This window comes from Oncorhynchus masou, chromosome 31, assembly GCF_036934945.1.
Source record: "Oncorhynchus masou masou isolate Uvic2021 chromosome 31, UVic_Omas_1.1, whole genome shotgun sequence".
In the NCBI taxonomy this organism is placed as follows: domain Eukaryota; kingdom Metazoa; phylum Chordata; class Actinopteri; order Salmoniformes; family Salmonidae; genus Oncorhynchus; species Oncorhynchus masou.
In genome coordinates, this window is record NC_088242.1 from 39,656,369 (window position 1) to 39,669,016 (window position 12,648).

Here is a 12,648-nt window from a genome sequence, read left to right on the forward strand (position 1 = left end):
GGCATTTATACAATTTTCAAAACATTACAATACTTCACAACAGATTTCACAACACATTAAGTGTGTTCCCTCAGGCCCCTACTCTACTACCACATATCTAATACACAAATCCATGTGTACGTGTGTGTATAGTGCATATGTTATCTTGTGTGTGTGGTTGCATGTCTCAGTGCCTATGTTTGTGTTGCTTCACAGTCCCACTGTTCCATAAGGTGTATATTTATAATTTAAAAAAATCTAATATTACTACTTGCATGAGTTACTTGATGTGGAATACTCATGACTCATGGCTCTATGTAGTACTGTATTATGGACAGACTTCTCGCCATCATAGCTACTGTTGTATCAATATGTTTTTACCATGACAATTTAGTCACCTTACCTTTCTCAATTTCCACATGATTTATTACAAGATTTAGTTGAGGTTTAGGGATTAGTGAATCATTTGTCCCTAATACAATGCGTTTCGTTTTGAAATATTAAGGACCCATTTTATCAGGCACAATTGCTAACTTTCATAAAGTTCTACCACTGCCCTGAACTTGTTTGTCAACTGTGTGCGTAAGTCTCACACCTAACACAGCCCACATTCTATGGTTTTGGGGGCCATTATCTTTACCACAGGATTCAAATAACTCAGGGGTAGAAAAAAATATGTTCAGAGGCAGCACTACAGATGTCTTTACATACTGTGTCTTTCTACCCTGATACATTAATCATTTATTGCATCTCTCATCTTCCCATGTAGAAGAACTACAGACAGCACATTGACCAAGTCAAGTACAGCTCGGTGACAGATACCCCTGACATCGTCCAAGCCAGGATCAACGCTCAACAACTCAGCAATGTAAGTCCTTCTTGATGCTTTTTGATGTGGGGGAGGGGGGTGAGACACTGTTGCATGTTTGACATTGATTAATAAATGTCCTTCTGACACGTTTCACCGTTAAATCATTCAGCTATTTGTCTAACCTTACCTGACCCAATGCTGAACAAGCTAATACACACACACACACACACACACACACACACACACACACACACACACACACACACACACACACACACACACACACACACACACACACACACACACACACACACACACACACACACACAAATAAGCAATACTGCAATATACCACTTTATTTCATCTTTATTTTAACAGGGAATCTCATTGAGAACAAGGTCTCTTTCACAAGGGAGCTCTGCATAAACACAATTTACAAATTACTATAGAATACAAATATACAACATTACAAACACACTCAAGAAAAACAATCACATTCCTCAGCAAAGAGGTCCCCAATCAATATTTTGAACTACCTGAGTGGGACCAGTACATCCAGTTGTTAGGAACTTTGGGAACATGGGATGCTAAGAAACTAAAAGCTGATTTACCTTACTTGGGGGAGACCGAAGGGATTTCCAGAGTTAGCCATCCCTGAGACTAGGTATGGTGCCATACATCTGAAGGTTATTAATGATGTTAGGTACGGTGGGATTTCCAGAGTTAGCCATCTCTGAGACTAGGTATGGTACCATACATCTGAAGGTTATTAATGATGTTAGGTACGGTGGGATTTCCAGAGTTAGCCATCCCTGAGACTAGGTATGGTAGCATACGTCTGAAGGTTATTAATGATGTTAGGTACGGTGGGATTTCCAGAGTTAGCCATCCCTGAGACTAGGTATGGTGCCATACATCTGAAGGTTATTAATGATGTTAGGTACGGTGGGATTTCCAGAGTTAGCCATCCCTGAGACTAGGTATGGTACCATACGTCTGAAGGTTATTAATGATGTTAGGTATGGTGGGATTTCCAGAGTTAGCCATCCCTGAGACTAGGTATGGTGCCATACGTCTGAAGGTTATTAATGATGTTAGGTATGGTGGGATTTCCAGAGTTAGCCATCCCTGAGACTAGGTATGGTGCCATACATCTGAAGGTTATTAATGATGTTAGGTACGGTGGGATTTCCAGAGTTAGCCATCCCTGAGACTAGGTATGGTGCCATACATCTGAAGGTTATTAATGATGTTAGGTACGGTGGGATTTCCAGAGTTAGCCATCCCTGAGACTATGTATGGTACCATACATCTGAAGGTTATTAATGATGTTAGGTACGGTGGGATTTCCAGAGTTAGCCATCCCTGAGACTAGGTATGGTAGCATACGTCTGAAGGTTATTAATGATGTTAGGTACGGTGGGATTTCCAGCGTTAGCCATCCCTGAGACTAGGTATGGTAGCATACGTCTGAAGGTTATTAATGATGTTAGATATGGTGGGATTTCCAGAGTTAGCCATCCCTGAGACTAGGTATGGTACCATACATCTGAAGGTTATTAATGATGTTAGGTACGGTGGGAGTTTTTATAAAATAGACTTGTAAATAAAAAGAGAAATGAATTAAATCAAGTGTTCCATTAGCGGGAAAACACCATTCTCAAAAGTGGCGGCAAATGTGATTATGCATGTAATGCTTTTATTATAAAGGTGAATTTGTATGGTGAAAGTGAAAATTCCCCAAACTTGAAACTCACGTGCTGCGTATGTATGCCAGTTGGGCTCTACACCCTTTGTAAAACGGATTCATGTACTTAATTTCAAGAAGTTATTTTGCCACTTTAAATCTGTTGGCTAGGCTACATGAGGTGTGCGACTCTTTTAAAAAGATGCACACAAGCTTTAAGGCAAAGCTAATATTGTCACCCACCAGACTATAATTGTTTTGGTCAGGTCTTGAAAAATACTAAATAATATATATGTGTGAAATTTGTTTAGATTTAGAATGGACCATTATCATGCACCTTTATCATGCACCTATCTCGAAACAGGGTCAGGGGGAAAATACATGTCATCTATGCACTTAAATAGTGAATGGAGGAACACTTTCCCCGTGGTTCATTTTCATGCCAGCCAGGTAGGCTATGCTCCTGTTGTAAAGATAAGCAATGTGCTTAATATTAGGAAAGTTGAGAAATAAATATAGTAGTCCTAGCCTATACAAACTGATGGGATCCTCCTCTTTTTAATAGAGGCCATCACTTAGTTTTCTCAAGCAATTGCATAGCCTATAGAAATGTTGCGCAGCACGAGCTCATGGGCTCTCATGAAGTGTTTGAGTAGATTTTCAATAACATTTTCATTGTCAGAGTGATTAGTGGGACAATAGAATGCTGAGTACCAGGCAGTTATCAAGTATACTAGGCTACTATTGACCATCAGCAGCATCAGAGTTTGGAGAAGCCTAATTAGTGACTGCAGGTTATGTGAAATTTGACTGCCATCATGACTCTTGACCACAGATGCGGCGGTAATATGGGCACCATAACAGCCCTACTTGTAGGTTACAATTTTTTACAGACAAACCAATATTGTTAATGTATATAGTAAAAAGTACTGGAAACAAAACCAACCTATGCGGAACCCCTTTCATAATATCAAGGAAACCTAACTTGATATCTCTGATTCCCCCATGTAGGTTAACTACAGACAACACATTGACCAAGTCAAGTACAGCTCGGTGACAGATACCCCTCAAATCGTCCAGGCCAGGATCAACGCTCAACAACTCAGCAATGCAAGTATAGCCAAAGATAGACATGTACACTATCTTTCTATCACGCCACGGTCTATACCAAACATTACACTGTATACAGTACATACAAACAACATAGCTTTCGCTCCGCATTTGCATATAAAGTGCATTTGGAAAGTATTCAGACCCCTTGACTTTTTCCACATTTTGTTACGTTTACAGCCTTATTCCAAAATTAATTAAATATTTTTTGATTCTCATTAAACTACACACAATTGCCCATAATGACAAAGCAAAAACAGGTTGACATTTTTGCAAAGTTATTATTATTTGCGTAAATATTCAGACCCTTTGCTATGAGACTCGAAATTGAGCTCCGGTGCATCCTGTTTCCATTGATCATCCTTGAGATGTTTCTCAACTTGATTGGAGTCCACCTGTGGTGAATTCAATTGATTGGACATGATTTGGAAAGGGACACACCTGTCTATGTAAGATCCCACTGTTGACAGTGCATGTTAGAGCAAAAACCAAGCCATGAGGTTGAAGGAATTGTCCGTCGAGCGCCGAGACAGGATTGCATCAAGGAACAGATATGGGGAAAGGTACCAAGACATTTATGCAGCACTGAAGGTCCCCAAGAACACAGTGGCCTCCATCATTCATAAATGGAAGAAGTTTGGAACCACCAAGACTCTTCCTAGAGCTGGCCGCCTGGTCAAACTTAGCAATCAGGGGAGAAAGGCCTTGGTCAGGCAGGTGACCATGAACCCGATGGTCACTCTGACAGAGCTCTAGAGTGCCTCTGTGGAGATGGGAGAACCTTCCAGAAGGACAACTATCTATGCAGCCCATCACCAATCAGGCCTTTATGGTAGAGTAGCCAGGCGGAAGCCACTCCTCAGTAAAAGGAACGTGACAGCCCGCTTGGAGTTTGCCAAAATGCATCTAAAGGATGCGGACCATGAGAAACAAGATTCTCTGGTCTGATGAATCCAAGATTGAATTCTTTGACCTGATTTGAAGGCGTCACGTCTGGAGGAAACCTGACACCATCCCTACGGTAAAGCATGGTGGTGGCAGCATCATGCTGTGGGGATGTTTTTCAGCGGCAGGGACTGGGATACTAGTCAGGATCAAGTGAAAGATGAACGGTGCAAAGCACTAAGAGAACCTTGATGAAAACCTGCTTTAGAGCGCTCAGGACCTCAAACCGGGGCAATGGTCCACCTTCCAACAGGACAAGGACCTTAAGCACACAGCCAAAACAGTGCAGGAGTGGCTTCAGGACAAGTCTCTGAATGTCCGTGAGTGGCTCAGCCAGAGCCCGGACTTGAACCCGATCAACATCTCTGGAGGGACCTGAAAATTGCTGTGCAGTGACACTCTCCATTCAACGTGACAGCGCTTGAGAGGATCTGCAGAGAAGAATGGGAGAAACTCTCCAAATACAGGTGTGCCAAGCTGTAGCATCATACCTACGAAAACTCAATGCTATAATCATTGCTAAAGGTGCTTCAATGAAGTACTTGGTAAAGGGTTTGAATACTTGTGTAAAATGTGATATTTCAGTAGATATTTTGTAAAAATTTCACAGAAAATAGTTTTTGTTTTGTCATTATAGGGTTACTGTGTGTAGATTGATGAGGGAAAAAAAACATTTTAGAATAAGGCTATAATGTAATAACATGTGGAAAAGGTCAAGGGGTGTGAATATGTTCAGAATGCACTACATTCCGAAAGGGTTATACACATACCATATGAATAAGGGTTGCTGTAGTTTTTATTTATATACATGATTCCAGATCAAATACAAGGAGGACTGGGAGAAGACCAAGTCCAAAACATGTGACATCGGCCTGGACACGCTGACCGTCAAGGCTGCCAAAGCATCTCGGGACCTGGCCAGTGATGTAAGCATTCCCTTCCTGTAGCTGGTACTCCCACAGAACAGTCCTTTCTTATGTAATGAGAATGAGATATTAGTGGATAAGAATGAGGGAGGGATTGGTCATCTGATTATAAGTGACTGGCTGATGTGATTTGGGGGGTGGCTGTGTGTTACAGATTAAGTACAAAGAGTCCTTCATGAAAAATAAAGATAAGACAAGCAATGTCAGTGACTCCAAGACCCTGCACTCTCTTCAGGCGTCCAAGATGACCAGTGAGGTAAGAATATGACACACAATAAACATGCTGTTGCACCATATGTATTTGGACAGTGAAGCTAACATTTTTAATTTGAACCTATACTCCAGCAGTTTGGATTTGAGATGAAATGTTTCATATGATAATGATTATAGCTGCAAGCAGCAATGAAAGGGATACTGGCTTGTTCATTGGAGCTGGGGATTTTAACAAGGCTTATCTGAAAACAAGACTCCTAAATTCTATCAGCATATCGATTGTGCAACCAGGGCTGGTAAAACCCTGGATCATTGTTATTCTAACTTCCGCGATGCATATAAGGCCCTCCCCCGCCATCCTTTCGGAAAATCTTGACCACGACTCCATTTTGTTGCTTTCAGCCTACAGACAGAAACTAAAAACAGGAAGCTCCCGTGCTCAGGTCTGTTCAACGCTGGTCTGACCAATCTGATTCCACGCTTCAAGACTGCTTCGATCACGTGGATTGGGATATGTTTCACATTGCGTCCAACAACAACACTGACGAGTACGCTGATTCGGTGAGCGAGTTTATTAGAAAGTGCATTGGCGATGTCGTACCCATAGCAACTATTAAAACATTCCCAAACCAGAAACCGTGGATTGATGGCAGCATTCGCGCGAAACTGAAAGCGCAAACCACTGCTTTTAATCAGGGCAAGGTGACCGGAAACATGACAAACAGTGTAGCTACTCCCTCCGCAAGGCAATCAAACAAGCTAAGTGTCAGGATAGAGACAAAGTATTGTCGCAATTCAACAGCTGTGACACAATAGGTATGTGGAAGGGTCTACAGTCAATCACGGATTACAAAAAGAAAACCAGCCCCATTGCGGACCAGGATGTCTTGCTCCCAGAAGGACTAAATAACTTCTTTGCTCGCTTTGAGGACAATACAGAGTACAGTATATACGTATACATATGAGATGAATAATGTAGGGTATGTAAACATTATATTAGGTAGCATTGTTTAAAGTGGCTAGTGATATATTTTACATAATTTCCCATCAATTCCCATTAATAAAGTGGCTGGAGTTGAGTCAGTGTGTTGGCAGCAGCCACTCAATGTTAGTGGTTGCTGTTTAACAGTCTGATGGCCTTGAGATAGAAGCTGTTTTTCAGTCTCTCGGTCCCAGCTTTGATGCACCTGTACTGACCTCGTCTTCTGGATGGTAGCGGGGTGAACAGGCAGTGGCTCGGGTGGTTGTTGTCCTTGATGATCTTTATGGCCTTCCTGTAACATCGGGTGGTGTAGGTGTCCTGGAGGGCAGGTAGTTTGCCCTGGTGATGCGTTGTGCAGACCTCACTACCCTCTGGAGAGCCTTACGGTTGTGGGCGGAGCTGTTGCCGTACCAGGCGGTGATACAGCCCGCCAGGATGCTCTCGATTGTGCATCTGTAGAAGTTTGTGAGAGCTTTTGGTGACAAGCCAAATTTCTTCAGCCTCCTGAGGTTGAAGAGGCGCTGCTGCGCCTTCTTCACGATGCTGTCTGTGTGGGTGGACCAATTCAGTTTGTCTGTATTGTGTATGCCGAGGAACTTAAAACTTACTACCCTCTCCACTACTGTTCTATCGATGTGGATAGGGGGGTGTTCCCTCTGCTGTTTCCTGAAGTCCACAATCATCTCCTTAGTTTTGTTGACGTTGAGTGTGAGGTTATTTTCCTGAGGGCTCAGAACGCACCCTTGTGGGGCCCCAGTGTTTAGGATCAGCGGGGTGGAGATGTTGTTGCCTACCCTCACCACCTGGGGGCGGCCCGCCAGGAAGTCCAGTACCCAGTTGCACAGGGCGGGGTCGAGACCCAGGGTCTCGAGCTTGATGACGAGCTTGGAGGGTACTATGGTGTTAAATGCCGAGCTGTAGTCGATGAACAGCATTCTCACATAGGTATTCCTCTTGTCCAGATGGGTTAGGGCAGTGTGCAGTGTGGTTGAGATTGCATCGTCTGTGGACCTATTTGGGCGGTAAGCAAATTGGAGTGGGTCTAGGGTGTCAGGTAGGGTGGAGGTGATATGGTCCTTGACTAGTCTCTCAAAGCACTTCATGATGACGGAAGTGAGTGCTACGGGGCGGTAGTCGTTTAGCTCAGTTACCTTAGCTTTCTTGGGAACAGGAACAATGGTGGCCCTCTTGAAGCATGTGGGAACAGCAGACTGAGATAGGGATTGACTGAATATGTCCGTAAACACACCAGCCAGCTGGTCTGCGCATGCTCTGAGGGCGCGGCTGGGGATGCCGTCTGGGCCTGCAGCCTTGCGAGGGTTAACACGTTTAAATGTTTTACTCACCTCGGCTGCAGTGAAGGAGAGTCCACATGTTTTCGTTGCAGGCCGTGTCAGTGGCACTGTATTGTCCTCAAAGCGGGCAAAAAAATTATTTAGTCTGCCTGGGAGCAAGACATCCTGGTCCGTGACTGGGCTGGTTTTCTTTTTGTAATCCGTGATTGACTGTAGACCCTGCCACATACCTCTTGTGTCTGAGCCATTGAATTGAGATTGTACTTTGTCTCTATACTGACGCTTAGCTTGTTTGATTGCCTTGGAGGGAATAGCTGCACTGTTTGTATTCGGTCATGTTTCCAGTCACCTTGCCCTGATTAAAAGCAGTGGTTCGCGCTTTCAGTTTCACGCGAATGCTGCCATCAATCCACGGCGGTTTCTGGTTTGGGAATGTTTTAATCGTTGCTATAGGAACGACATCTTTAACGCACGTTCTAATGAACTCGCACACCGAATCAGCGTATTTGTCAATGTTGTTGTCTGACGCAATACGAAACATATCCCAGTCCACGTGATGGAAGCAGCCTTGGAGTGTGGAATCAGATTGGTCGGACCAGCGTTGGACAGACCTCAGCGTGGGAGCTTCTTGTTTTAGTTTCTGTCTGTAGGCAGGGATCAACAAAATGGAGTCGTGGTCAGCTTTTCCGAAAGGAGGGCGTGGCAGGGCCTTATATGCGTCGCGGAAGTTAGAATAACTATGATCCAAGGTTTGCCAGCCCTGGTTGCGCAATCGATATGCTGATACAATTTAGGGAGTCTTGTTTTCAGATTAGCCTTGTTAAAATCCCCATCTACAATGAATGCAGCCTCAGGATGTATGGATTCCAGTTTGCAAAGAGTCAAATAAAGTTCGTTCAGAGCCATCGATGTGTCTGCTTGGGGGGGAATATATACGGCTGTGATTATAATCGAAGATAATTCTCTTGGTAGATAATGTGGTCGACATTTGATTGTGAGGAATTCTAAATCAGGTGAACAGAAAGATTTGAGTTCCTGTATGTTTCTGTGATCACACCACGTCTCGTTAGCCATAAGGCATACGCCCCCGCCCCTTTTCTTACCAGAAAGATGTTTGTTTCTGTCGGTGCGATGTTTGGAGAAACCAGCTGGCTGCACCGACTCCGATAGCATCTCTCCAGTGAGCCATGTTTCCGTGAAGCAAAGAACGTTACAGTCTCTGATGTCCCTCTGGAATGCTTCACTTGCTCAGATTTCATCAACCTTGTTGTCAAGAGACTGGACAATGGCGAGAAGAATGCTAGGGAGTGGTGCACGATGTGCCCGTCTCCGGAGTCTGACCAGAAGACCGCCTCGTTTCCCTCTTTTACGAAGTCATTTTTTTGGGTCGCCGGGATCCATTCCGTTGTCCTGGGTGAAAGGCAGAACACAGGATCCGCTTCGCGAAAGTCATATTCTTGGTCGTACTGATGGTGAGTTGACGCTGCTCTTATATTCAGTAGTTCTTCTCGACTGTATGTAATGAAACCTAAGATGACCTGGGGTACTAATGTAAGAAATAACACGTAAAAAAAAAACTGCATAGTTTCCTAGGAACGCGAAGCGAGGCGGCCATCTCTGTTGGCTCCGGAAGTACAAGTCCACCCACACAGACAGCGTGGTGAAGAAGGTGCAGCAGTGCCTCTTCAACCTAAGGAGGCTGAAGAAATTCGGCTTGTCACCAAAAGCACTCAAACTTTTACAGATGCACACTCGAGAGCATCCTGTCGGGCTGTACCACCACTGTACTGCTCCGCCCACAACCGTAAGGCTCTCTAGAGGGTAGTAAGGTCTGCACAACGCATCACCGGGGGCAAACTACCTGCCCTCCAGGACACCTACACCACCCGATGTCACAGGAAGGCCATAAAGATCATCAAGGACAACAACCACCCACATTGACCAATAGAACGGATGGTAATGGAGGTTTACTCACTTGCCTACGAATTCTCAGCTTGACCTCCGCTGTCTTTTCTTCACTCCCGTTCTCGAGAAAGCAGTATTTCCGTCGAGTTAAATAAAAAAATATTTGTCCAGTCGAGGTGAGTAATTGATGTCCAGAAGTTATGTTCGGTCATAAGAGACGGTAGCAGCAACATTACGTACAAAATAATACAAAAAATTTGAAGAAAAACTAACAAATAGCACAATTGGTTAGGTGCCCGCAAAACGGTTGCTGCACAGCTATTTCCAGGTCTCTCCAGAGATGTTTGATCTGGTTAAAGTCCGGGCTCTGGCTGGGCCACTCAAGGACATTCAGAGACTTGTCCCAAAACCACTACTGCTTTGTCTTGGCTGTGTGCTTAGGGTCGTTGTCCTATTGGAAGGTGAACCTTTGCCCCTCAGTCTGAGGTCCTATTCGCTCTGTTCAGCCTTCCCTCGATCCTGACTAGTCTCCCAGTCCCTGCCCCTGAAAAACATCCCCACAGCATGATGCTGCCACCACCATGCTTCACCATAGGGATGGTATTGGCCAGATGATGAGCAGTTCCTGGTTTCCTCGAGACGTGATGCTTGGCATTCAGGCCAAAGAGTTCAATCTTGGTTTAATCAGACCAGAGAATCTTGTTTCTCATGGTCTGGGAGTCCTTTAGGTGCCTTTTGGCAAACTCCAAGCGGGCTGTCTTGTGCCTTTTACTGAGGATTGGCTTCTGTCTGGCCACTCTACCATAAAGGCCTGATTGGTGGAGTGCTGCAGAGATGCTTGTCCTTCTGGAAGGTTCTCCCATCTCAATGGAGCTCTGTTAGAGTGACCATGGGGTTCTTGGTCACCTCCTTGACCAAGGCCCTTCTCCCCCGATTGCTCAGTTTGGCCGGGTGGCCAGAGTCTTGGTGGTTCCAAACTTAATTTAAGAATGATGGAGGCCACTGTGTTCTTGGGGATCTTGAATGCAGCATATATTTATGGGTACCCTTCCCCAGATATGTGCCTTGACACAGTCCTGTCTCTGAGCTCTGCGGACAGTCCCTTTGACCTCATGGCTTGGTTTTTGCTCTGACATGCCCTATATAGACAGGTGTGTGCCTTTCAAGATCATGTACAATCAATTTAAATTTACCACAGGTGGACTCCAATCAAGTTGTAGAAACATCTCAAGGAGGATCAATGGAAACAGAATGCACCTGAGCTCACATTTTAGTCTCATAGCAAAGGGTCTGAACACTAACGTGAAAAAGATATGTTTTTATTTCATTTGCAAAAATGTCTAAAAACCTGTTTTAGCTTTGTCATTATGGGTTATTGTGTGTAGATTGATTAGAAAAAATATATAGAATTTGATCCATTTTAGAATAGGGCCGTAACATAACAAAATATGGAAAAAGTGAAGGTGTCTGAATAATTTCTGAATGCTCTGTATGCAGTAGCATAAAATGCATTTTTGGACTGACCGTTGTTGTGCTGTGCTCAAATCAAACTTTATCATCAAAGTATGACATTGTCTGGATTTATGGTGCCTTAAAGACAACTGGGAACTCAGAAAAAAAACTATGTTGAATCATGACGTCAGTGATCTTCAGGTCGGAGCTCTAGAAAGAGGCCAGAATTCCCGACTTGTAATTCCCAGTTGGAGCTTGTTTGTTTTTCGAGTTCCCAGTTGTCTTGAACGCACTGAAGTCTGAGATGTCCCAGTTCCGAGTTTCCAATTGTTTTGAACACAGTAGAAGTCATGCTGGATTGACAGCGTGGCCAATACACTCTGCCTTTTCTGGCCCATGGTGTTGCGTGTGAATGTTTATCCTTTAAAACTTGGAAAAGAGACCCTTTCAGACAGATGTTTTAAATCCTTAACCTCTTGAAACTCCCCATCCCGGATCCGGGATTGTGACTAAGCCTCAGGCTCATTAGCATAACGCAACGTTAACGATTTCTGAAAATCGCAAATAAAATTAAAATAATGCGTTTGCTCTCAAGCTTAGCCTTTTCTTAACAACACTGTCATCTCAGATTTTCAAAATATGCTTTTGAACCATAGAAATTGACTAATTTGTGTAAGAGTATGCAAAGCTAGCATAGCATTTTGTGTAGCATGTAGCACGCAACATTTTCACAAAAGCCAGATAACCAAATAAATAAAATCATTTACCTTTGAAGAGCTTCTGATGTTTTCAATGAGGAGACTCCCAGCCACATACCAAATGCGCAGTGTTTCCTGAAAGCGTCTGTGTGTAGGAGAAATCGTTCCGTTTTCTACATTGCGCCTGGCTACCGAAACGAACCGAAAAATGCAGTCACCTACAACGTGAAACTTTTTCCGGATTAACTACATAATATCGACCGAAACATGGCAAACGTTGTTTGGAATCAATCCTCAAGGTGTTTTTTCACATATCTCTTCATTGACATGCAGTTTGTGGAAGCTTGCTTCTCTCTGTGCCCCATGGAAAAATACTGGCAGGTGACTTTTGCGCACCAATTTCGGCGCAGGACACCGGGCGGACACGTGGTAAATGTGGTCTCTTATGGTCAATCTTCCAACGATCTGCCTACAAATACGTCACAATGCTGCAGACACCTTGGGGAAACGACAGAAAGGGCAGACTCATTCCTCTTGCGTTCACAGCCATAGAAGGAGATCATGAAAGACAGAGCCTCAAAAATCCTTGTCATTTCCTGGATGCCAAGTCATCTTGGTTTTGCCTGAAGCTCACGTTAAAGGGCA

The 12,648-nt window shown here is 44.0% G+C and overlaps 1 protein-coding gene across 1 annotated transcript in view; it reads left to right on the plus strand.

Annotated features, from left to right (window-relative positions):
* nrap (nebulin-related anchoring protein) overlaps nt 1-12,648 on the plus strand; it is a 115,481-nt gene that overhangs the window by 37,333 nt on the left and 65,500 nt on the right. Inside the window, exons 14-17 of the mRNA XM_064950953.1 lie at nt 749-847; nt 3,489-3,587; nt 5,351-5,458; nt 5,613-5,714. Coding sequence (XP_064807025.1) covers nt 749-847; nt 3,489-3,587; nt 5,351-5,458; nt 5,613-5,714 — 408 coding nt within the window. The remainder of the gene's footprint in view (nt 1-748; nt 848-3,488; nt 3,588-5,350; nt 5,459-5,612; nt 5,715-12,648) is intronic.